Source organism: Biomphalaria glabrata, chromosome 8 (genome assembly GCF_947242115.1).
Source record: "Biomphalaria glabrata chromosome 8, xgBioGlab47.1, whole genome shotgun sequence".
NCBI classification, from domain to species: domain Eukaryota; kingdom Metazoa; phylum Mollusca; class Gastropoda; family Planorbidae; genus Biomphalaria; species Biomphalaria glabrata.
Genome location: NC_074718.1, coordinates 45,568,054 through 45,595,592, shown reverse-complemented (window position 1 = coordinate 45,595,592; position 27,539 = coordinate 45,568,054). Strand labels below are relative to the sequence as shown.

Genomic DNA, 27,539 nt, shown 5'->3' with positions numbered 1-27,539 from the left:
ATGAACTCTTGAAAACAATTCGGAGTTATATTAGAAGCACAAGGATAATTATTTAATTTCTTGCACATTAAAAACTGGATATTATAAAGATATTTATATCCAAAGATAAGGCTCAATACTATGTGGCTTACCTAAATGCATTTATACTTTCTTAAAATTAAGGTGAGGAGGAAAACGTTTAAAAATGTTTTTTGAGAGAAAATTTTATTGATCCAAAAAATTGGAATTGTAGTTTAATTTCTATATGTCTTCATTCCAGCATTCTCATTGTATGCAAGTGTCTTAACAAAAACAAATATTTGAAACATAAAAACAAGTTTACACCAAAATGTTACTTTTGAATAACCTGATCACTCTTTACAAAAAGCATTCAAATTCCTCTTATAGACTTTCATTACACCTGGACTAGGGTATTTTTAATTTGTTAATATGGTCAAGAGGTTGTGGCTTCTGTTTCACGGTTACTTTCTATTCACTGCTTTCCTATGCCTACTAATGTTATAGACTGGTTCAAGTGTTGAAAGTGTGGTCGAGAGGCTAAGTATGCTTGAACCTGACTACCTATGAAGGAGGCTCGACATCCGACTATAATAATAATAATATGGACTGTCTTGCCCAATAAAACTGCAAAGTAATAAATGCTTTTCTTCTAATAAAACTGCACAGTAATAAATGCTTTTCTTCTAAACTGTGTCTCTTTGCTTCAAATCTATTACAGGTAAATACAATAACAATAAAAACAAAAAACGATGAGTAAGGCTTAAAGTAGAACAAAATAAATGTCTAAGGCTTAAAATAGAACAATGTCTTAAACTCTTTCAATGTGTATTAATGTAAGGACATGATGCTAAAAAAAACAAACAAAAAAACTTGCATATTTCTGAAATCCGTTCACAACAATCATAGAACCTTGAACCTTAATAACTCGAAGAGAGACAAAAACAAAAAGATCTAGCTGTCGTTGATTGATACCTTAGGAATGTCAGAGGCTAATCTGATTTACTTGTCATTTAAAGATTGTGAAAAAATTTTAAATACTAACAACAAAAACAGTGAACTACCTCACTGTCATGCTAAAAATATTTCCTATTGACCTAACTTCTCTTCTGCCAGAAATAACATAGGTATGATTCAAGTCAGATAGTTGAATCAAACTCAACTGATCCAACAATTATTAAAATACAAAGAAACTGTAGGCTTCAGTAGAAAAAAAACAACTTATCTGACTAATGAAGCTATGTTGTCATAAAACTAAAAATTGACATACAACATTAATAGAACAAGATTTCTGAATGTGTTATCTTACAAATAATAATTTACAATTTTATATACAATGAAGTCACATGGGAAAAAGTCATACCTCACTCAATTTTGATCAATGAAGTCACACCTCAGGCAATTATGAACTATGTAGATATATAAATGCTTACATTGATAAACATTAATGTAGAATAGAAAAATAAAAGGACCAGAATTGAATCATTTACAATTTTCATGTGTAGTGGCTGGTTTTAATGAGTCAATCCAACATATTACAATTGTTATCTATCTCAGCAAGAAAGTTTCTCGACACATTAGAAAAGAATTGTTAACATAAAACCGAAATATGACATGTATATTACCATAATACTCCACCTTTCTCATTATTGATTTGGATTCAGGAATGAAGGGCTGGTAGTTTGAGGAGGTCAAGTGATGTCATTTAAAATGTGGATGACATCAAAGTGAATAAAAGATGATAATAATCATACATTTGATAACACCTAAAAAAAAAACAACCCACAATGCTTTTCTTATGTTAAGGGATATATATGGGAAAAGGTATAGCAGCTGATGAATACACAAGTCTAAATTCTGTTTAAAGAAACAGTTTACACAGCAAGAATTTTTTTTTGTTCATCCTTGGCTTGCTTTTTACAAAGAATACAACAATAAAAAACATTTACCAAAGATTTTGAGTAGCTTTCATCAATCAAACATCTTACTAAAGCTTACAATACAAATAGCAGTCAGTAAATGTTCTACTCAAGCAAATTTCTTTCATCGCAACTTCAACAAAGTTGTTCCAGATATACAAAAGCCATATCACAAATTACAAAAGCAACCAGCAATAATTTTGTTTTCTACAGTGACTGGGTCCAATCCAATTATTGATGTTCAGGTATTAGCCCTGCAGTCCATCACTGTTCATGCTAGTAGGAGTCAGGCTTCCACAACTCAGGGCTGTGGTGCTGTAGTTGTCAATTGTTGAACTGACTGAATCAAAACAATGAAAAAAAAAAGATTAACAAGGTTTGTTACAAAAAAAAAAAGGGAATAGTATGTTCATTCAACAATTAAATTTGTTTTTGCAGGTAAATCAACAAAAGTTTGAAAAAAAACAACAACTCAAGACATGAAACCAAAATCTTTATAGTTATAAGAGGAACTTATCAATTTTGCAAAAAAATGACAGTAAAAGCTAAAGCAAAGATAGATTTGGGAAAGGAAGAGGGAGGGGGGGTTATAGATGTCTAATAAATGTTGTAGTAATTGAAGTCACATGAAAACTATTTTATTTCAGACTTTTCTGCCATTTATCATTTTTTGAAATTGATCTGCATGTTGTTGAAGCTTTCTATAAACTTTATTTAATGTACATAACTTCGTCCGGGATAGGCAAAGTATTTCAGCAGAACAAACTTTGCCCACATTAAATAAAAAAAATGTTACAGATAAATAAGAGAACTGGTTATAGTTTGAGAAGAGTTTGATATTTATATGGACTCTTTATATTGGAAAAGAGCTGCATTCCTAGCGCCATTTATAACATCACTTGCAGTTGTTAATCCATGGATGCAAATACCAGATCATCATTTTGCCTGCAAAAAAAAAGGGGGGGGGGCAATCTAAAAAAAACCTGCAAAGGTTATTGTGAACAATGACATCATTATAATGACTGGTCGAGTTCATTATTACAGCATTGGATTGGTGCAACCAAAACAATTTTTTAAAACGTAAAAGTATATATATATATGCTTTCCTACCTTTTCTTTTCCTACTTGTTAAAAAAAAAAGATGTTCATGCAACTCTACAGGTGCAATTGACTCCAAATCCAATGTTCAGTTAGTGAAATAATATTTTTACATTTAATTTCATGTTTTCATGTGTCCTATCACCTGTTTTTTAGGCTGTCGAAAAATGGTTAAGACAAAGCCTTTTAGAAACAAAGGTCATAATAGGAGCTTGTTGCTTCGACTATCCAGAATTCTGGTTTAGTTGAAGATATTATGGGAGCTTGTTTATTTATTTTTAAAGCTTCTTTAACAGTTGTCTCAATCTGTGCTGGCTGTTTTTAGTGACAAATTGTTCAGAAAGTATGGTTTTATCACTCAGAGCTTTTGGAAATGAAATTATAGGAGCTTTATTTTTAGTGTCTCTTTATCAGAGGAAATAACAGTTGCCTGAATCTGTGCTGGCTGTTTGTTAGTGACAACCTGTTTAGAAATTATGGTTTTATCACTTAGGACTTTAGAAGATGTTACAGGAGCTTGCTGCTTGATTTTTAGTGCCTCTTTATCAGAGGAAATAACAGTTGTCTCAATCTGTGCTGGCTGTTTGTCAAAGGCAACCAGTTCAGATCTCTGATTCTATAGATTTCTGGTTTTATCACTGGGGACTTTAGAAGAAGATAATGGATCAAAAGAAATATGTTTTTGATATCTGTTACAAGCAAATGAAACAATCATTTTTCATTTGCTCATTGATAACTTTGGTGACAGCTGTTTCTGCAGGGGCAGCTAATGATGACTTTATAATGGCCATGGATTCATCATTGAAATAATTATGTCTGGTCCCTTCATCTCTTATAATGTCATCCATAATATGAAAACTGACCTAAACAAGTGGGTCTGTAAATATGGACATTGCTGCTTTTACAAGTTTAGACAAAGTTGGATATTTCATATGTCCATCAGTTCTTCTATTAAAAACATGACACCACCAATCTGTGTCCAGTCTAAGGTTGGAGTCCTCCTCATTTATGTTTAGCTCAGCAAGAGTTGTATCTAGCTGATTCCACTTTAGCTCCATATCCAAACAATCAGGCTCTGAAGGATTAACTACATTTGGGAGACGTGCAGCTAAGCTTTTTAAAGATGACTGCAAATGTTCATTAAAAAACAAAGCAGGTGATAAGTATGATAACTCGGGGATAACTCCATCAAAGCCTTGGCAATTTCCAAATATCCTTCTCTTAGAGCAAGGAAAAAAAGATTTACAGTGTGGAGTTTTTTTTTCTTTGTTCTTCAAACATTTTGACAAAATTGGCCTGATATATTTGCCAACTCCCAAGTCACTGTCAGATAGTTGGATTTCTTTTTTAGTTATTTCAAGACTCACCAAGTCCTTGACGCTGTACATGTGAATGTATTCTGACTTAATGAAATTTCCACAAAATTCCATAACTAGTGTGAACACATCGCTACGCAATTTATGCACCTGTGGTTTGTTCCACTGGTGTTTCTTCAAAAAGGAAGGAATTGTTCTCTTATCCCTTTGTACAAGGTAGCAATTAAAACGGTTTTGTCCTGATTGTCTAGTAGAGTATTAAAAACTCTAATTTTTCTTTCAATGTTGCTGTCTGATTTAGATTGTCTTCGACGACTCTCCAATACTTCTTAAATTTGCTTTCCTAAATTGTCACCAATTTCAAACTCTTAAAATATATCATAAGTTATTTTCTCACTCTTTCTTTCTGCCGGAGATAAAAAATCAAAAGAGTAAAGTAACAAAGAGTCAAACAGATCCAAAAGTCTCTCTGCTACCACGTTAATTTGTAAAAATCTGTTGGGTATCACACACATTAGTGATATCCCTTCACTAGCACGTAATAAACATTGTAGTTTTCTAAATATGCTTCTTGCCTCGGGTGGCTTCTCATCATGACAATAAACATCTACGGCTAGACTTTGAAAGTTGAAAAAATGTTTTGATTGGTAAAAAAAATTTCTTCACTGCATTATTGATCATGTGAATGGTGTCCCCACTAACATCTAATAAGTGTTGGTTTAGTTATCAATATGTCTCTTTTTTTACCCCTCATATCAATACAATTATCTATCAAGATAGATAGAACTTGGCTCCAGTCTCTGTTCATGACTTCTCAAATCTCATCAACAGCATTAACTATATTTGAAGCACTTGAAATTTTCACTTGTCTGGTTCCCAGCAGCTGGCTTAAAAGTTTTTGTGATGAATCATAATATTGTACCATGATGTTTAAACATTTATTTCCAGCATTATTCATGGCTTCATTTTTATTCACTGAAATATATTTACCTTTCAATTTCTCTTTCGATTCCTTTCGAATGGAATGCCCAACTCCATGAGAAGTTATGTATGTTGTACTTGACATAAAGTGACACTGTTTAGCGCTGTAATATCTTTGCTAAGCCTTTAGCTCACTGTCAAAAGATCAGGAACTAAAGAAAATGGAAGGCAGTGTTCAGCAATAAACAGGTTTAGCAGGGACTTTATTTCAGCTGTTTTGTCTACCAAGCTAAACAGCACACTTTTTTGCCTTGGCACAGTCTGCAAAAGAGCTCAAAGCTCAGCAGCAGTAAAGCTGGCTAGAAGAAGAAGAATAAGTCTACCAAGCTGTCTTTTGAAAACTGTGTTGTGCTTGAGGAGCCAGTTCATTTAGTACTTTGGATTAAACTTTTCACTGCCTTTCTGTGCAACTCTAAATCACAATGTTTTTTTTTCCAGATGTTCCATAAAGGATGGGCTTGCCGCAGGCAGTATAAAAACATGCCCCAGATTTAGTTATCTTTATGTAACATGTTTCATATGACAATCCATCAATAGAAGCTTCAGACAGCCATGATCATTGTCATCTATTTCTTATTGGCTTTCCATCCAAACCAATATCAATAGTAGAAATATCATCACCATGCATTTCAAAAACATGACAGATCTAGAGTCTAGATGTAGATTTCAATTATTTAGATCTAGAATAATTGCAATTCTCAGTCATGGAATAGATCTAGATCTATAAATAGATCTATAAGTAGAGTCTAGAATAATAATAGTAATAATATGAACATGTTGATAACTGCAAACTCAGTATTACTAATCTTAAATTAGATCTAGATTCTAGAACTAGTTCTAGTTGAATAAAAACAATCTTGACCCAACAATGAAACCAAAATTTAAAAACACGGACTTCAATTAAAATAATTGAAATTCGAACAGTCACAGAATATCTAGATATAACTTGATGTTAAATGATAGAGCATGCTGATAACTGAACAATGAATCTATTCTAGTCACAAGAATTAAAACAATCTCACAAGGAAACTGAAAAAGAAATAAATAGGAAATGACGTACAGCATACCACTTGCGCGACAAGCGTTACGACGCCCTTTTTAAATTTTTTTCTTACTTTCTTTTTGTAGGTCAACTAATTCCACCTCTTTTACCAACCCAGAGAAAAAAAAGAAAAGAATGCCAGCGATTTTCCATCAAGTTTAAAAAACAAACTTTTATTCTGCCTGCATGCCAGCTATTCAGCAATCTTGCATCATTGACCAAGAAATGTTTGACAAAAAAAAAAAAAAAAAAGATTAAATACTTTTAAATTAATGTAGCATGCTAAATTGATACTAGTATAAGAACTTGAAGCAGGCCGGATGCGATGTGTGGGTGAGGTTGCTATGTTCTTGGCATGTGAAGGGAAGGCAGAGGGGCCCACATATACCTAGTTGTCTGGGTAGGCTTAAATATTTCTAGTGGTGAGCCATCTTGAAGTAATGTGAAAAAAAGGTTGTTTTTTTTTTTAAATGCCAATCACGCCCTAGCTGAAGAGAACTTTGGTAAGTGAAAGTCTAGGTATGTAAATGAGTTCATTATTTACAATCCTAGGTTCACTGAGAGGCGCGGTGGCTGAGCGGTAAAGTGCTTGGCTTCTGAACCCAGGACCGGGGTTCGAATCCTGGTGAAGACTGGTATTTTTAAATTCGGGATCTTCGGGCGCCTCTGAGTCCACCAAGCTCTAATGGGTACCTGACATTAGTTAGGGAAAAGTAAAGGCGGTTGGTTGTTGTGCTGGCCACATGACACCCTTGTTAATCATAGGCCACAGAAACAGATGACCTTTACATCATCTGCCCAATAGACCTCAAGGTCTGAAAGGGGAACTTAACTTTACTAGGTTCACTGAGTTGTTAAAGGCATAACTACAAAGAGTAAGAAAGACAGTTCTAACAACAAGACTTACTTTACTGCAACTCTCTAACGAAGAGATTAGTTTGGACAACTCAGATTGATCTAGTTCTACAGTTACTATTTTCCTCTTCCCATTACTCTGTCGAACATCCATGGACAGTTGGAGTAGTGGTTCTTGAAGTGATGCTAATTTATCACTGGCCAAAGTTAGCTAGAAGAAATAGCAGAGAAGAAGAATAATTACGTACGGTAAATAAAACTGAGCACCAGTTGTGTATAAGAGTTAAAAACAATGAACCATCAATAACCTCACTTTGACTAGTGTCCTTTGAACTGACTAATAGTGGAAAATAGCATTCAATATTGTAACATGGCAGCAATTCCAGGTAGATGTGAGTCTTATGCTATGGTCAACATTTGCAAGCGTAAATTGAATTTATGATTTAATAATAGTATTTTTCTTGGAGTTACGTCTATCTTTGAGACAAAATCAGAACAGCATTCAGAGAACTATTAGTGTTCAGAATCAATGAAGTGCCTCAACTATACAATAAGACACTTGTACTTCCTTTAAAAAGTAATATCATGCCAAAAATCTAATGAATGTCATTATTTATTTCATCATTTTGGTTATATCACATAAAAAAAAAAAGCCTTAAACAGTTATTGCATATTGTTGTAACCCTGTTCCTCCGTGACTAACCTTTTTTTTTACACATGCAAAGTAGGGGGATTTTTGTTTATGCTGTTGGGCGTAAATGACCTTGACTAGTGTGTAAATGTGTTAAGAAACTTTAGATGATTTTTTTTTTATTTCTTGACTGAGGATTGAGGATTGTTTTCTATTGTGTTAGTGAATTGGGATATGTAAATTTGATTTGGAGATTGTGACATTATTTCTTTTTATCTAGGATATTGATTGATCATAGTTGGATTGTGCTTCTGCAATCGAAGAGATACCAGCGATCTGAGAATCGGTGAGTTATTTTCTTTAGTTCAACCCCATGTCTTAACAATATTTTCACACAAATAAAATAAAACAACTAACTTTTAATTTCCAGTCAAAATCTGCCAAGACAGAATGAGAGACTGCGGTTGTATCTTGAATGAGTTTATTCCTGAGGGCTTCTTTGTGGATGGAGACTACATCGCAAATAATCTTTTTGTATGAATCATCAAGTGAGCCCAATGCGTTCGATATCTGGAACAGCAATTTAAAGGAAAAATTTAAAGCTGTGCAATAGTTACAGTAATTTTGATGATATCAAATTTGATAGATTTTATAGAGATATGATGCATTTTATGAAAATTATTAGTGCAATCCTCCAATACAACAGCAGAGAATGATAAAAAGTCATGGTTTAAACTTGGATCATTGTGATGACAAAGCAAATTAATTTAACTCAATAAACAAATTAATTTAATTCAAAAAACAAATTAATTTAACTCAATACTGTAAACAAATTAATTTAACTCAATACTGTAAACAAATTAATTTAACTCAATACTGTAAACAAATTAATGTAACTCAATATATACTAATTAATTTAACTCAATAAACAAATTAATTTAACTCAGTAAACATTTAGACATTAAATATTTCAAATGCTCAAATTTTCAAATTTAAAATAACAGAAAAAAAAAAAAAACAACAACACAACAACACTAAATTACTTTTACAACTCAAGCCATCATTAAATTTTTTTTATCCCTCCAAAAGTGATCTCAATAAACAACTTAAAAAGCCAAAGAATAATATTTGTCTGTTTATTCCTTCCATTAAAATAATTAAAGAATTTCAAGATGCAATTGTTCAAGCTAACCTGATCATTAGCCCAGTTTTTGCCAACAGCTGTCTTCAAGACGCCTCTAAGACCAGTTTGTATTTGCCACCACTTTTCCAAAGACCAGATCGACGAGAACTGCCCAGGATCAATGGCACCATCACGACAGATACTGTTAGCAATCAAGTGACACAGCTGAAACACAAGGCAACGAGTAATGAGTTTAAATTGTTAGCCATTGAGGAACAAAGCTGTTTGTCAAAAGTTATCACCCTTGTTACATCAGCTAATCTGTTTCTTTGTAAAATGTTTGACATGTTTCGGATGTTCCTTCAGAGTTGAAGAGAATTACTTCCTAGTCCAAACCTCCCGCAGGACGACGGGGGATGGGAGCGGGCAGGGTTTGAACCCGGGACCATCGATAAATCTGAACGACAGTCCAACGTGCAAACCGCACGACCAGGCAGCCATCAAAAGCATGAGTCTATTTCAATGTACAGTTTATACAAGCAACTAAAACGAAACAGCATTTTTCATCTGTAGTTAAATATATACATTTATACAAACATGACTTACATAAATCTGCCTAATAAACTACTATCAACATTCTACATCTAAAATTGAAAATGAACAGAAATATCAAATAAAAAAACAAAACTTTATGAACGCATTGTTTGTTGTGAATATGATTTCAGTATATGTTTGTCATGTAACGCAGGAGTTTCTCCCCAAAAGTTGCATCTCTTTTACATTTTCTAGGCCTTCATTTGAATTTCAGCGTTATACAGTTTTAATGATTCTTATTTTTAAACAATCCAATGGTCTAATTTATTTGGATATTTTTGGTTGATCGGAATGAAGACCATTTAATAATCATATTCTTGGATCTAATTATAATTTCTATATAAATGAAGTACCAGTTTTTATTAATACAAATATATATATATAATTTATCAGACTGTTTGTATGCAAAGAACTTTAACAGCATTTTTGTTGAAAGTGCAATACCAATTATTTTATTGTTATTTGAGCATGGATCTCAGCACACATTACAAGAGAAGGCATTAAAAAAAGCAGACATACTAAACAAAGATGACAGAACGAATAAAACGATAAAAACCTTCCAATATAATATATATATATATTTTGCTTCAGAAACAGACACAACAGAATGAGACAAAAGGAGCTTAAAATAGGAAATATTGACATTTGCCCTTATGTGAAGCATCAGCAGAGAATGCTATGTCCTTTTAAGCTGCATACTCTGGATTAAAAGAGGTGCCTGATCTGGAAAGCACAGACTGTGCAATTCATTTCAGATATAAGACTGAGCTCAAATGAAAATGAAGAAAATTGTTTTAGCAGAATAAAATCAGACCAGATATTGATATTGATATGGCAACTATATAGATAGTAAATAAACCATTGAGTTTTTCAGTAGATTTTTTCAGGTCTTTTATACAAATACCAATACTCCAGACCAATTACTCCAATTAGCAGCTAGATCTAAAAATCTTATTCTAATTTATTATTATAGTTTCATAGATCTAGTTATAGGATTAAGCCATCACTAAGCAGCTAGTTTATCTAATCCTAATTTAACATGATTTATTATAGTTATACTATATACTACTTATATACTTATATATAAGTTATAATACTATTATAATTATATAGGCATAGGTATAGGCATAGGACTAGTCACTACTATCTATTCTAGATCTATAAATAAAGTATAATATATATAAATAATGATAGTTAATCTAGATTATGTTCTAGATCTAGTCTGGACAGTAAGGTACTAAAAGTCTAGACTAGTCTAGAGTAGACTTTAAGACCAGGCTGCACTCGGCCTAGGGCTAGGGTGACTAGGCGAGGCTTCAGTCCAGTGGCTGTGACTGTGGTGGAACTTCAACTCAACTTAGATCTAAGTCTTAATTTACTCTTAACTCTAGTTTTTAAGTTTGAACAAGGCAACAAGTTGAGGTCTAGACTCTAGAACTCTAGTTTTATGTTATGATTATGAATCATTATGTTATGTATTTATTAGATTAGAATCATTAGATGTATCACTTATGAACGTTATAGATCTAGTGATAGTATGTACACCACCCTCTTCATCTATCCCTTTTTGTTTGAAGTAGATCTAATATGCCTACATTCTCAATATCTTGTATAGATGCTTTTGAAATGTCTTCAAGAGCCGACTCCCACTTTAGGTCGGCCATCATGACAGATAAATCTAGGTAACAATTCTTTCTTTTTTTATTTCTATATAAGAAGAGTCCGCCAATCACTGAACTATAATTTACATGTATATCTATTAAGTATGTTGGAGCCAGGACCAAGAAAAACAAAGGATGTTATAATAGGCTTGAATAGGGCATGCTTTCCAGCCTGAATGGCTTCTGCAGGAATACCATATCCTCCGGGTGCTTTCCCCTGTGCAAGTTCCTTTACAGAGGGTGTTTCGTCTAATTCCTGGTCGTGCGGTTTGCGCGCTGGACTGTCGTTCGGATTTATCGACGGTCGAGGGTTCAAACCCTGCCCGCTCCCATCCCCCGTCGTCCTGTGGAAGGTTTGGACTAGGAAGTAAACTATCTTCAACTCTGAAGGAACATCCGAAACATGTAAAACATTTTACAACAAACATTTTTACAATTCGCTCAAAACTGAAAGTGGTGGGGAGTTAGACAAAGCGGTTGGCGAGATGACATTTTTGTCAATCTTTGCTTTTAAACTTTTATGTTAGAGGTCACGTATGTTCTCTCACACAATAAGAAACTGAGAAAGAAGAAAAAATCATTTAAATTTTCTCACAGTTTTCTTCAATGTGCTAAAAATTAAATATGTCTAAATCTAGATCTATTTTTATACCGATATATTAATATTAGCTTTGTCGTACATGTAACGTATTATTACATTGTTTTCTGTTAAACTAGCTAAGGTCCGATACTGACACCACTAGCATATATATAGATTATAGAACCAAAGACAAAAAAATATAGGTCCGTGATCTACGTGATCTATATATACTTGTTCGGTGGCATCATTGTTGTTCCGTATGAGGTTTTGCTACACCAGTTTTGATTGGACAACGAGATCAAATCCAATCACGCCCATCGATACAACAATCTTAGCTTGCATCAACAGCAACAATAAATACACACTATTGTCCCGTTGCCATTCTAGATTCTAGATCTATTATTGACTTTAATATTATCTGTACCAATGGGATGGAACTTTTAATTATCAATCTTTGTAGTAAAATGTATCTCTAATTAACATGGAAGAGGACGTTAGAAATAGATCTAGGACTAGTATACACAAGTTTTTTTAGGAAATGCAAATGGTCGCTATACTCTCGGAGTCGGAGTGTATCGAGTGACTATCACACACAGTAGGTATGTGACAATTTTTTTTTTTTTATAAAAAAAAAATTGTTGATACCAAACTATTAAAAGCACTCTATCTGAGCTTTCCAATGATATATAAATTATTGTTATAGGACTATCCATGAAAAAAATACATTTTTTTTTTACGCGTTTTCGCTTAACATTGAAGTCAATGGACAACATGAGGTTGAATTTTCTGAAAATTTTAATTTATTTTAAATGCGTACTATTTCGCTAATTTTTATCATACAGTTATAAATAATATATCGAATGAAAGCTTAGGATGTGCTTAATAAGAGAATGCTATTGTTTTATACAATTTCTTTACATAATTTCTTTTTTTCTTACTTTACTTAACATGACATTATTACCTTTAATTTTTGTAATAAAAGTTTATTTTATTTTGTTGAAATCAAATTTTTGATAGTAAATCAGCAAAGAATTAGTTGTAATTAGTTCTCCTTTTCTCGATGATATAAAATTATTTTAAGAGGTCCAATATTTAGAAGAAAATATATTTTTTTGACGTGTTTTCACTTTTAAAATTATATTTTTAGGAATCTAGATTTTTAAGTTTTAAAGATGTAACTCAGCGTTTCAATTTTTTTAAGTAAACATTTTTTGTAAATATATATTTATAATACACTCTATTTTTACAAAGCTTGTATCAACTCACTCTGTATGTCTCTCTGGAAAAAAGTTAGAAAATATTTTTTCTCCCATTTCCCTTTGTCAGATCAAGATGAAACTTTGCACAATTATTCATTGAACCTGACACAACATAAATGAATAAAAAAAATTAACCAATTAGTTAATTAATAATTTTTGATTAATTATTTTGTTTGAGATGTTATATGGATTTAATTCTCTCATTCCGTTTTGATATATTTTTTCTCCCACTTCCTATTTTCGGATCAAGTTGAAATTTTGCATGATTGTTCATAGTTGATGATAATGCACAAATCAATCCAAAAATTAACCAATTAGTTAGTAAATAACTACTACTTAATTAATTAAGTCTTATATGTTAAAAAGGGAGTGAAACCCTTTTCAGAAAAGGCAGAAATTAGCAGTTTTTATCTTAAATACATTTGAGACCAAAAGAGAATCTGCTGCCGAGGACAAGTGCAAAAAAAATCTTAAAAATCTTAACGACCACCGGCAGACAACGGTTATGCTAACTCTGGGTGTGGCAAAATATGTAGGTCACAGCTGAGGCTGCATAGCCACGGGAAATACTGCATTCTTCAATAATCTTCAGACTCGAAGACAAGCTTTATTATATATGCATAAATGATATATATATGTATATAGTGTGTGTGTGTGCATGTTATATATATATATATGTGTATATATATATATATATATATATATATGTGTATATATATATATATATATATATATATATATATATATATATATATATATATATATATATATATATATATATATATATATATATACATATATATATATATATATATATATACATAAAAACTTAACTGAAATTTTTTTTTTAATGGGAATATGAGATTAAATTTACTATCACTCTATTTCTTTCTTTTAAAATATGGCATGCTTTTAGATATAATTAATATCTTCTGTAAGTGGATTTTCTATTAAAGATTTTTAAAAAAGTATAGGGGGCTTCCATTATTTAAATCCTGCCCTGAGTGTATGTATGCATGTTGTTAGTTTAAAAGTGTAATAATTATTGGAAAATTATTGAATGTTAAAAGCTCTTTTCTTTACAGTCAAAATTTTTTTTAAAAAAGGACACAGTTAAATAAAGCTATATTTTCTCTATTAAAAAAGGTCATAATATAACTTGTGTGTTAATTAACTTTAAAAAAAAAACCTAATGGGTGTTGCATAAAGGTACATTCCTTGTTTCATATATGCTAGGACAAATAAGTACAAATGCTCCTTCTTCAATAGGCCAAGAGCTATTTGAGCATAGAATGGGTTGCCTGAATCAGCCAGGAAAACCAATGACTTGGCAGAGTTCAAGTCATTGATTAATGTCATGACAGATTGACCTTGGGACAGGTGTAGGATGTAATCATCTTTTTTTTTTTTTGAAGTTAATGTCCATATTTTATGAGATAAGACTGAGAACAATCATTAACAATTCAAGTTTCAATAAGATTTGACTGATTCAATTTGCTGAAAATTATATTTATTTATATTTAAAATGCTAAGGCCAAGGCTAAGTCAGCCTAAGTAGATCTCTCTCTCTAATATATATATATATTAGACGTCTATATATATAATTAATAATATTATAGATCTATATATTTTTATATATACTCTATGATACTCTATCTTTCTCTTAATATATAGAAATATATTATATACATATCTAAAACTATTTATTAATATATTATATAATGACTAGATATAGAATCTAGTAGCAGAAAAGATTTCAATTAGTAGAACTTTAGAAGAGCAATTGGAAGCTTCTGCTTGTACAGGTCACTTTTATTTACGAGTTTCAGTTAGTTAAGCTCTCTAGGTCTAGGTCTAGTCTAGCTAGATCTAGACTAATAAAGAGTGTAGAAGATAAATCTAGATCTAATTATTGGTCTAAATTAGTAGATATAGATCTACTTTCATATGGAAGGACTAGATCTACTTGAATTTCATTCTAAAGATTAATCCAGTGTAAGAATAAATCACACAACCACAGTTTAAATGTTTCTGTGCATCTTAAGATTTTCAAAATGGCCGCCGTAACTTGGCAGGACTTAGGCTCATTTTCATGACACAGTGGGTTGACAAAAACGCTAATAAAATAATTAGATTAAAGGTTAGCTATCTGAAACTTAGCAGAAACCTGCCTAATATGTTTACCAATCATACAAAAAAAAAAAATTTAAGTAATGTAAAAAATTTTTCATACAAAAAATTACCTGGGAATGGTAACAGTACTAATCAACTATATGGCATTAGTAAAAAAAAAACTAAGTAGGTACCTCATGCTGACTCATGGTTATTGTGACTAGAGTATGGAATACAACAATGAAATTTGGTACACATACAGAACCATAATGTATCTATTAGAAAAACCTTTCTTTTTTAAGTTATATCTTATAGGACAGCTTATATAAGATTTTTAAATGAGGTCGATTTTTAGCTATATTTTGCTAAATACTGAGAGTTAAAAAAAAAAAAAAAACTGAACAAATAATGTTACTGAATATCTAAGGAACATAAAACCATTCACACCAAGTGCGCATCTTTTATATTAAAAGCATAATCGATTTCAAACCCAAGCCTATGTAAAAAATTATGAAAAAAACGATCTCAACTTTTCATGCCATTTTTTTTATTCGCATTTTCGGGATTCTCCCATACCTACACACAGTGACACAGTCAATGAGGACAAGTTTCACTTTGAATAGAGACTCAATTAACTCAATAGATTAGATAAGGTTAGTTTTACTAAGTTTTAGAATCAAGTTTATTCAAAGACAAGTGGGAATTGCTAGAGTCTAGATCTATTATATTATTTAATTATAGAGATCTAATTTACCTTTTAAATTTATCTTGATACTTAATCATACTTGATGCTTTGACTAGTTTGAATCTAGATCTAGTCACTAGTGAGTCTAGACCTAGACTGTCTAAATTCTAAATCTAGAGAGTAGACAGATTATTGATTAGTCTTAGTCACTAGTCACTTACTTTAGTCAATGTCACACTATTCACTGGGTCACTATGAATTTATTATATTAAATACTAATTATAGATCTAGATTCTGAGTACTAAACCTAAGAATTGTTATTGTCTAGTCTAAGGCTAATCTAGATTTAAGTCTTGTACTTAATCAACTTACTGTAATTACTGTCTTACTTGACTCTAATGACTGTAGTGTTATTCCAGCAATTATATATAGATTTATAGATCTAAATATAATATATAGATCTAGTCATCTAGTCCTACTAGATTCTAGATCTAGAAATATAATATATATATGTATGTAGATAGATCTGAAACTCTTTTCACTGTGAATAGGAGTAGGGAGGCCAACAGGCCATAATAGCTGACAATGGTAAAATTCCACTTTGCAGTCATTATTGGCACCATTTGATTGAAGCTTCTGAAATATTGTTTATAGTTTAGTTATGATTTGACCTTTAAGATTACTCATGAACAATTTTGACAGCACAGTTTACAATTTTGGACTGGAGTTGCAATGTGGATTTGAAAAGAAATAATGGTTTCAACATTTTGTTGGTTATTTTGGTAAGGAGACCTTGCCATCCAGATTCTAATAGAGAATACAGATTTGATGATTTTCTTCTTCTTCTTAAACTGTGAGGTAGAGTTGAGCCTTCGGCTCTTGGAACTCTAGGCCAGCAAAAGTGAACAAGAGCTCCCTCTCACCGGCCTGAATGAGAGTAGTGTACACTGTTCTGTCTGATGGATGGGTCAGACTCGCAGCAAGAGACTGCGTACACTAAGACCCCCGCCATTTTCCTTTTCTATACCAGGCTAACTGTGCGGGACACGCCATTTATGTCCCTTGAGGAACAGCGCCTGGATTGTGAGAAGGTTGTTGGAGCTTTTTTTACAACTCTGCACAGTGCAATGAAGATGCTCTCGCACCCCCTTAGGCAACCCCATGGGAGTCTTGTTTTGCTACCCTTTAGCCTAATCGTTTCCACCTGGGCACCACTATGAGGCGGATAGCATGCCCGGTGAAAACTTATACAGATTTGATGATAACTTCTGATTTGAATAATGTGATGTTGGAGGGGAGGAGACCTACTAAAGAGATGTGATGTTTGATCTACAAGTTTCATGTGGTACTTGATGTTTGAGTTGTAATGTGTGTGGTAGAAATCTCAGCTGTTGTCATGATGGCCCAGAAAATCATTTTCTAGAATATTTCAAACCTCCTGTTTTTCAAAATTATGCAAATGTGAAATCATTACACAAAATCTCTAAAAAATTACAACCTAACTGCAAATATGTATTAAGCCCATCTTGTTACTTTTTGATCTTTTTTTGTTCTCTTAGAAGCTAGCTTACGATTGGTCATGGAGGTTATGCTAAGCCACCCTACGGAGGAGAAATAAATAAAAAAGGTGGGGTGAAGACACTACAACACTACGCTCAGATCTATATGTTAATTGGTTCTTGATAGCAGTTATAGCCCTTTTACTAAAGAAAACTATGAGTGACATTAGTACATATTAGTTAGCTCGTACAAGTCACAATTTATTTTAAAAGAAATTAGATTAATTACTTTCAAGCTAAAGAAAGGGAGATTGAATGTAAAGAAAGAAACACTGATTCCCGTGCTCATTTGAATAAAATATTTCCAAGCACTATTGATACAAATATACTTGATAAAGAAACACACACTGATTCCTGTGTTCATTTGAATAAAATATTTCCAAGCACTATTGATACAAATGGAATGTAAAGAAAGAAACACTGATTCCTGTGTTCATTTGAATAAAATATTTCCAAGCAGTATTGATACAAATATACTTGGTCTAGAGCCTGGATATAGGACTAGATTTTGAGTCTAGATAGACTACTTTCTACTTTCTAGATATAGAATTCTAGCTTAGATTCTAGATTTAGTGTAAATCTAGACTCTAGATCTACATTAGTTAGATCTATACTTGACTCTAGTAAATCTACACTGGCTAGAATGCTAGATGATCCCTCACCTCAAAAAATATTCTTTGTTATAAACTTTATAAAAAAGTAGTCAATCTCTCAAGTGTTACACATACTGGTGCCAAAATATATATTTTGACCATCAGTGTTACACTTTTAGACTTTTTTAGGTAGGCAGGTCGGAATTTATTATTGATTCAATACGTTGTTTGTGATAGGAAGCTGTCTATTTATTTGAAGATCTCATCTTTTATAGAAAAAGAAAATAGACTTAATAAATTTTTTTAGCTATTTAGATTTATTAGCTTTTATATTATTATAGCTTTTATATAGCACTACTTTCATGCTTAAAGCATGCTCAGAGCGCTTTTGGTCCAATCTCATTTGTGGACCAGTGGGGGGGAGGGGGTATCTAGGAGTTGGTTTTCCGTGCTGCCTTTAGGCGCTCAGCAAACACAATTCTGCCAGAGTCGGATGTCGAACCCCCTTCTAGGTAGCCAAGCCAAGTTCAACCACGACCACGCTTAAAAAAACACCAACTGATTAGTCAAATAAAAAGTGTCCATACCTCAGTTTATTAGGCCAACGAGTGTTGATGGTGCTTTATTTTGTTTTTAAAGTTATTGAAAGTATACATTTTGTGAAATTGTACATGTACAAGTGTGTACTGTTTTAGATTTTTTCTACTTTTTTATATATATATTCTTTTTGTTGAACCAGAATATTTGAATCTAGAATGTATGGCTGTCTGGTTGTGGTATTTAAGATCTGGACTGTCATCTCAATGTACTATGGTTGGAAGCATGCGGGTGGTTTGGGCTAGGATGGTTCGGTTATTCATTCAGTTCTGAAGAAACATCTGAGATATGAAAAGCAAAGAAATCCTTAGAATGTTATTAATAATGTATGACATAAAAAATAAGAATATTTATTTTTAGGACATTATGACAATATTTGACCAGTGTCTTGAAGTGAATATTTTGTAGAAAATTTCTAATTACCTATGGATACATTATTACTTTTATTTTGGTTTGGTAACCGGAAAAAACCTTCAATGATTTGTCAATAGAAATGATAGCAATGTGACACAGAAATGTATAAATGGATCATGCGCAGTCATAGTTCCTTGATAAACATTAAAAAAATATCTATGAATGCTAAGATGGTGACATGTCTTTAAGATTGTCTGAATCAATTTTGTTAATTGTTGCTGTGAAATTTATTAAGTTTTTTTTTTGTTACAGATGTGTATCAAGACTCTTAACATTTCTTTGGTGAATCGAAACTGTTTGCTTTGATTATTAGCCAATAAGCATAATAAACATGGGGAACATTCTACGGCGTTGTTGGCCGAACCGAGGTATAAAACCTTCAATGCGCACTGTAGTGCCCAATCATACAGTTGATCCTGCTATAGATATTAAAAACAAACTTCATCCTAATTTTGGCTACAAAGATAATGCTATAAAGACTACAAGATATACAATATTAACTTTTTTTCCAAAGAACTTATTTGAACAGTTTCATCGCTTTGCGAATATTTACTTCATTTTTGTTGTGGCTTTAAATTGGATTCCGCAAGTCAATGCATTCGCCAAAGAAGTTGCAGCACTTCCTGTTTTATTTGTTTTAGCAGTAACAGCCGCTAAGGATGCCTTTGAAGATTTTCGGAGATACAGGTCAGATAAACAAATAAACAGTCGGACATGCCGAATATTTTCAAGGTTAGTTGCATATATATATATATATATATTATTTAAAATAGTTTAACCACTTTATTATTTTAACAATTACAGTACATAAAAAAAATCATCTAGTCAAAGTTTTACAGTACTAAAATCTGGTCTTATTGACTGTTTCTATATTTTAGTTCAGTATTCTATGCAGGCTATTTAGGCTGTCAAAAGTTTCTGTTAAGTTAAGAAGATTTAAGTAAGTTTTTTTTTTGTATTGGTAGACACTCCCTCTCGGTAGTAAATAACACTAATAGAATTACCCATATTTTGCTTTTATTCAATGAGACTTTTCTCAAAAGTAAAAACAGACATATGTCTCTCTAGACTGATTGCTCCAGTACAATCAACACATTTTGTTTTCACTCACTGCACAGCAACTTTTGGGACCCCCTGTATAATGTATATTATCTAATGCTTAAAATTGTTTGACAAATTTCGTTATGGATAATAAAGATTATCATATTGTTACGAATCTCACTATCTAGGCTCTCTGCAAACTGCACCATACACCACCAACTTAAAGAACTTGACAAGTCAGGGCTCCAAAATAACGTAAAGGTTTAATGTCCATAAATAACAGCCAATACTGTACAATTGGCAGCACGTAGAACAGTACAAATATCTCTCCAATAACACCGTTCCACCGTATCAAGTCTTGCACTGGCCTCTCCGTCTCGTTCCGGGCTTGCACTGGGTTCAACAGTTCGGGACTGACTTCACACACTTGGGCTCGTTGTGTCGGACTCGATCACAGACCAAGATCAAGACGCCGTTCGTCTCAACTGTACTTGACAGTACTCCGCACTGAACCGTCGTAATGCTCCGTACAGAACCACACCGTTGAACTGTGCTGTAGTCGACCGTGTTCTGAACTCCTGTCGTGAACCCGCTTTCTGAACCGTCTTGACTGCGACACCTCCGCTCTTATATAGGGTCCCTACTGGCCTTCTAGAACCGGACAGAACGCCGCTCGACATTTCTGGGTGGTCAGGTGACTACGACTCTCGTGACGCTCCTGAGCTCTGTTCACGACGCCGATCCTACTCGAACGTCGTAGCTCGTCACGGTTGACCGCTCGTCTAGCGCTGGCCTGGGGCGATTTGCGTCGGCTGACTACACACACACCACTACCCCTCTCTGTGCCACCACCAAGTTTATAACACTGCCCCCTCCTTAGATCTGTCCGTCCCGGACAGAATCAACATCATGACATTGGCTGTAAAGTTTCATCGCTGCAGGCGGGGGTCGATCAGTGGCAGTTGGCTTGCCTCTTGAGCTTGATGGAGCCATCCATGTTGCAGTCAGCAATGGTCGCTTCCTTCTCTTCCTCCAGTTGGCCTTAACCTGGTTGCTTCGCCATCGTGCTTTCATCGTCATCCACGTTGAGTTCAGAAAACGTTTTCTTCTTTTCCTCCAGTTAGCCTTCATCTGGTTGCATCGATGTCGTGGTCGCATCGTCATCCATAATGCACTCGGAAAAATTCGCCTTCTTCTTCTTCTCCGCCAGTTGGTCTTCATGTGGCTGCAGTGATGTTGTGGTCGCATCTTTCTCTTGTACTTCGGTATTGAGGGTAGCCGCTCTGCACATGGAGAAGTATAGGATGTAAGGGCTGGGGATACCAAGATCGTTGGCAAAAGAGAAGGCTTCATAGGGCTTTGCGAAGAAGGACTGGGATGGGCTTCAAATCCACAGGCCAGGGAATTGTGGGACAGGTCATCATCTTCAGCCTTGTTTGGAGGGCATGCTCGTGGGGCAGGTTGGTAACACTCCTCGTGCAATGGTCCTTCGTCTTCGGCTTCAGGCTCCATTCGGCTTTCTTCTTCATCATAAGGACCTCTCTCTCTCGTCTCAGTAACGGGCCAATCGCCTGTGGGTTTCAGACCTGGTCGATGACTTTCATCGTGCCAATTTCCATCAACTTCAACGTCAAGCTTCCTTGGATTCTCTTCACCACCATAAGGACTTTCATCTCCAGTCTTGGCAGCTGGACCGTCTGTTAGGTGCGGACCTGGCTGGTATCTCTCGACTTGCATATGTCTCTCAACGGCTTCGTCAGGTTTCAATGGGTTCTCATGATCTCCACCAGGGCTTCTCTCGCTGAGCTTAGCATCTGGACGAACGTCTGTAGGGTCCAAGCCTCGCTGGTAGCTTTCATCATGTAAACGTCCCTCAGCAACAGGCTTGTAGGCAGAATCAGCGTTCTCTTGATCTGTTTTGCTGTTTGAGGTGCTCATATCAGGTAAAGCTTCAGCACAAGATTCGTTCGAACTATGGGCAGCTTCCATTGTCTCTTCATCTGTCTCTTTCGGCTCCACAGGTCTGTACTCCTTGTTTTCAGATTCACAGGTAGCACCACATTCATCAGCATTCCCGTTGTCATTGCATATTTCTTCAAAGCTTTGGGTGGGTAGTAGTTTATTGTTTAACGATGGCGCAGCTCCTTTATCTTTCAAGTCTCTTTTGTCGTACAGGGTTTCTTCCACCACGTCCATCGTTTTCACCACGGGGCTCGTCACTTCCTTCACTGAGGTACCCATCTCTTTAATCTCTCTACAGAAGTCCTCGGTGCACTTCTTCAGTGTCACACTCATAGCCCGAATACCGTCTCGTACAGAGTTCATGAACTCTCCAAAATCTGGTGCGACTTCAAACAGATACGTGTCTGGATCTTCCTCTTCTTCAACTATGCATTCTCGGAGGCGTGCTTGTAAGGTTTCTTTATTTCCGCTCGTTTTCAGATCTCGATCACGGAGTTCTTGCTTCAGTTCTCTAAATTCAAGTTCGTACAGCAGTTTCAGACGAGCCATAGTAGATCCAATCCAATCCGATTCCGATCCGATCCCACTTCTGACACCAGTGTTACGAATCTCACTATCTAGGCTCTCTGCAAACTGCACCATACACCACCAACTTAAAGAACTTGACAAGTCAGGGCTCCAAAATAACGTAAAGGTTTAATGTCCATAAATAACAGCCAATACTGTACAATTGGCAGCACGTAGAACAGTACAAATATCTCTCCAATAACACCGTTCCGCCGTATCAAGTCTTGCACTGGCCTCTCCGTCTCGTTCCGGGCTTGCACTGGGTTCAACAGTTCGGGACTGACTTCACACACTTGGGCTCGTTGTGTTGGACTCGATCACAGACCAAGATCAAGACGCCGTTCGTCTCAACTGTACTTGACAGTACTCCGCACTGAACCGTCGTAATGCTCCGTACAGAACCACACCGTTGAACTGTGCTGTAGTCGACCGTGTTCTGAACTCCTGTCGTGAACCCGCTTTCTGAACCGTCTTGACTGCGACACCTCCACTCTTATATAGGGTCCCTACTGGCCTTCTAGAACCGGACAGAACGCCGCTCGACGTTTCTGGGTGGTCAGGTGACTACGACTCTCGTGACGCTCCTGAGCTCTGTTCACGATGCCGATCCTACTCGAACGTCGTAGCTCGTCACGGTTGACCGCTCGTCTAGCGCTGGCCTGGGGCGATTTGCGTCGGCTGACTACACACACACACCACTACCCCTCTCTGTGCCACCACCAAGTTTATAACAATATATTATATATATAAATAAATTGTAATTATATGTATATAAATTTGCAACCGAAGCCTTGCATGCACTTTCATTTGAAAATAGCTGTCACATAAATTTGTAAAATTAATCAAAACTTGACAAATTTTCTTCTTACAAAAAAAAAGTTTGGTCAACTTCTATCCCAAAATGTGCATTATATACTGACATCATTACATAATTATTTCTTCAAATCAAGTCATTTTTTTAATAAGCTAAAACTTAAAAAAAGCAAAAAAAAATAATTTAAAAAAATTAATTACTTAAACATTAAACATTTACTACTGCAAGAAACAAAAGTTTGAGATCTAACAAACACCAAAAAAAATGTGTTGATAATTCCATTGTGTGTTAATTTATTTATAAACTTTAATTTTCTATAGAAGACATATAATTTCAATCCGGTTAAGCTAGGCATTTTTTTTTAGATTTATATTAGTCCTTTTTTTTTCTCCTTCTTAGCAGAATTGAATGGAACTAAGCCTTGTAAATTATGCTGATCTTTCTCTCTCAAATAGCTGTACAATGGTCTCAGTGATATGGATGGCTGTCTGGTCGTGCGGTTTGCGCGCTGGACTGTCGTTCAGATTTATCGATGGTCCTGGGTTCAAACCCTGCCCACTCCCATCCCCAGTCGTCCAGCGACAGGTTTGGACTAGGAAATTATTATCTTCAACTCTGAAGGAACATCCGAAACATGTAAAACATTTTACAAACATTTATAGATCTATGGAATTAAATTTCATTGACCTTCACCTCTATCTTTCAGATCAGAACAAAGATACGTCAAAATGGAATGGTCTAAAGTTACACCAGGGGATTTTATTCACCTGTCTTGCAATGAAATTATTCCAGCAGATATTTTATTCATTAGATCCAGTGATGCCCAGGGCATATGCCACATTGAGACCAGTAACATAGATGGAGAATCTAATTTAAAACAAAGACAAGTAGTGGAAGGCTTGGCTCAAATTTCAGAAGTATGTTCACTGCAGTATTAATCACATGCTCACATTTTGTTTTTAAACAATTTTCTCTTATAAATAGTAAACAACTTTTGATGGGTTGAAAGTCTGCTTAATGATTTATTTAGTATATAATTGATTTAGTTTTTTTTTTTTTCAATGTAAGTTACAGAATATGTTAAAGAATAGAGAATTTGAGCAGATGTTTTATAATTTCTAAATGTATGTTGAATACATAATTTAGATATCAATTTAGTGAATACACTATTTATGAAGGTTTCATTCTTCATTTTTCATTCTTTTCAAAAATTATTTTCTCAATTGTTGTTACAGACTGAAGGTCTTGTCCCGACTATGTTTCCTTATTCTGTTGACATAGAGCAGCCGAATATTGAAATATATTCATTTCGAGGATTTGTGTAAGTTAACTTAGTTGGTAAGATAAAAAATTAAAAGATAAATAGCATCAGTTTTAAATTTGAATAATTTTATTAACTTGGCTATTGCTTACTGAAACAATAAATCTGATCAACTACTGGCATGGGTGGCGCTTCCTTATAAGTAACAAAGTCAGTCTAGCTGTAACAAAAAAACAAAAGGATCGATACTTTTTTAAAAATAAATTTAAATTTATATATAAATTAACATAAATATACAGCCTTTACTTTGATCTCACTAATCTCAGTTCTTTTCACTTTTTAAGCTAGAATTTAATTTCTTTAGTATTTATTATTGATGGTTTTCTTTAACAAAAACGAAGAACCAATGAACAAAAGAGAGAAATCTAGAACTAAAATTAAAAGCCCTAGAACTAAACTAAGAAACCTAGAAGATGATAATTCTATAAATGTTGCAAATATATATTTTTTTTTAATTTTAGAAAAATGGAGTCAGGATCTTGTACACTCAGAAACAATAACTTGCTTCAAAGAGGGTGTGTGATTAGAAATACAGATTATATTGAAGGAATGGTGGTTTATGCTGGTAATTATGTCCTGATGCTTGTTTTTTTTTGTATGCACTCTTTGTTGATTTAAGTCATAGGAAAAATGAAGACTAATGTGTATGATTTTGAATTGAATAAATAAAAAATTTAATTTATATGTCAAAAGTGTGCTGACTTTAAGCAAGATCAAGATTTGACATCCTATAAAAACAAAAAACCTATGCATTATAAAACTAAACTAGAAACTAGAGGAAAACTTATTAGAAGTTTAAAAAAAAAATCCAATTAAAAAAAATGTGTACATTCATTTTTGTACATGCAAAGTTTACTTTAATAAGATTTCCAAAGTCTACTGTGCTTGACCTGGGCTCTTCAGTAGCTTATCCACCCCAACCTCCTCCCTCTCTCCAATCCACCCCAACCTCCCTCCTCTTTCAAATCCACCCCAACCTCCTTCCTCTTTGAAATCCATCCTAACCTCCTCTCTCTCTCCAATCCACCCAGCCTAACAACCCTCTGGTTTAACAACTGGATTATTTTTACATAGCTTATCAGTACTTCCATATTTGTTAGTGAGAACATTCCAAAAAGCTAGCAATTTATAGGTTTTGCTTTTATTTCTGAACATCCTCTTTGGGATTTCCTTTCTTGGCTTTCTTACTTGTTTTCAGGACATTTAAAAAAAATTTGGTCTTGACACATTAGGCTGACATTATAATTAAAAAAAAAATATTTTTTAAAGTAATGGCTTTTGTAGTTTTGTATAATTTATCAATTAATTCTATTGTTTGTTTTTGTTCTTTTTCTTAAATTTGAGTGTTGTCATTTTATTTAAATACTTTGTTTGATAGTGCGTGTGTTAAATGCATTCAATTTAATACCCTTGAAATTTAGTTTTGACATTCTAGAAAATCCTGCAAATGTATATTTGTATTAGTTACATCTTTTTACTAAATAGTTGACTTTCATTCTGTTTCCCAGGGGCTGAGACCAAGGCTATGCTCAATAATAAAGGCCCTCGTCACAAAATCAGTAAATTAGAATCCAAGATTAACCGCGATGTCATATGGTGTGTCATACTGCTGCTGTTCCTTTGTTTCTTCTGTGCTATAGGTCAGTGATTGATACAACTAGTCTATTTATAGCAGTTGAAACTATACACAGTAAATTATAAATATTGTTACGATCTTCCAGTAACAATGTGGCGGTTGAATGACAAATACATTAACAGCCAATAAAACACAATTGGCTACAGTAACTTCAAATGCTTTAACACAGTAGAACTGCCTACTAAACACTACAAGTCTCTCTCTGTCTACTTCTAGACTCATACTGCTACATTTTGTAAAATGTTTGTAAAATGTTTTACATGTTTCGGATGTTCCTTCAGAGTTGAAGATAGTTTACTTCCTAGTCCAAACCTCCCGCAGGACGACGGGGGATGGGAGCAGGCAGGGTTTGAACCCTCGACTGTCGATAAATCTGAACGACAATCCAGCGCGCAAACCGCACGACCACGCAGCCATTTTCAAGGACTCACTTTGTACCACACCGTTCTTACTGCCCTGCTGTCCTGGGCTCAAATGTCCTTTCTTACACAGTCCCTCGTCCGCGAAGGCTTTCGATCACATGACCCTAACACGGGTCATACTTGCGTGTACTAGCAGTACTGTCCCTTGTCTATCGACAGCCGTTGACCTGAGTGATTTGCCTGAGTGTGTCAGCCGAAACTACAGTTAACCCTATCGCGCCGCCAATAGTGTTATAACAATATTTATAGCATTGACTTACTTAACCAAATTATTTTTTTAATGAAATTTTGTCATGGGTAAGGTGTACTTGAGGTTTAAAAAATGTGTGGACCATGACTCAGATTTAGTGGAGCGAAACATAAAAGCAGACAGCAATGATAAGTTTAATGGAAGAAATCGGACAAACATTACAAACGCTGTTTTGGAAGTATGCAGAGAACAGAACAAATTATTAGTTGCTGGGACAAGAAAAATGAAACTTAAAAAAATGAAACTTAAAAAAATAGTGAGCTAGATGCAAGAGTTAACTTGAGCAATGACAAAGTAACAGATACCTTGAAAAGTAAAAAAAAAAAAATACTGACAAAATAACAAATCTAAAAAGTACCTTTTTCAGACCTTGCGATCTATAGGGCAGAGGATGTAAAGGTCATCTGTTTCTTGGCTGACAATTTAGTGTCATGTGGCCATCGCAACAATCAACTGTCTTTACTTTCTTCAGCTAGTGTCAGGTACTCGTTAGAGTTGGTTGGACTCAGG

The 27,539-nt window shown here is 34.2% G+C and overlaps 2 protein-coding genes across 4 annotated transcripts in view; one reads left to right on the top strand and one right to left on the bottom strand.

Annotated features, from left to right (window-relative positions):
* Nucleotides 1-185: 185 nt before the first annotated feature.
* On the bottom strand, nt 186-11,304 carry LOC106067879 (COMM domain-containing protein 8-like). Its single transcript, XM_056038147.1, has 5 exons — nt 11,152-11,304; nt 9,032-9,187; nt 8,257-8,409; nt 7,261-7,419; nt 186-2,256 (listed from the first exon to the last, which is right to left on the bottom strand). The coding sequence occupies exons 1-5, from the start codon at nt 11,221-11,223 to the stop codon at nt 2,218-2,220; spliced, it is 579 nt and encodes a 192-aa protein (XP_055894122.1). The 5' UTR covers nt 11,224-11,304; the 3' UTR covers nt 186-2,217.
* An 815-nt stretch (nt 11,305-12,119) lies between these two features.
* LOC106070707 (phospholipid-transporting ATPase VB-like) overlaps nt 12,120-27,539 on the top strand; it is a 33,504-nt gene continuing 18,084 nt past the window's right edge. Inside the window, exons 1-6 of one of the 3 annotated variants that reach the window (XM_056038115.1) lie at nt 12,120-12,392; nt 19,269-19,748; nt 24,107-24,317; nt 24,636-24,721; nt 25,183-25,286; nt 26,230-26,361. In XM_056038115.1, coding sequence (XP_055894090.1) covers nt 19,348-19,748; nt 24,107-24,317; nt 24,636-24,721; nt 25,183-25,286; nt 26,230-26,361 — 934 coding nt within the window. In that variant the 5' untranslated portion in view covers nt 12,120-12,392; nt 19,269-19,347. Of the gene's footprint in view, nt 12,397-15,754; nt 15,822-19,268; nt 19,749-24,106; nt 24,318-24,635; nt 24,722-25,182; nt 25,287-26,229; nt 26,362-27,539 lie in introns of those variants that run through there. The other 2 variants (XM_056038114.1, XM_056038113.1) reach the window with 2 other exon arrangements.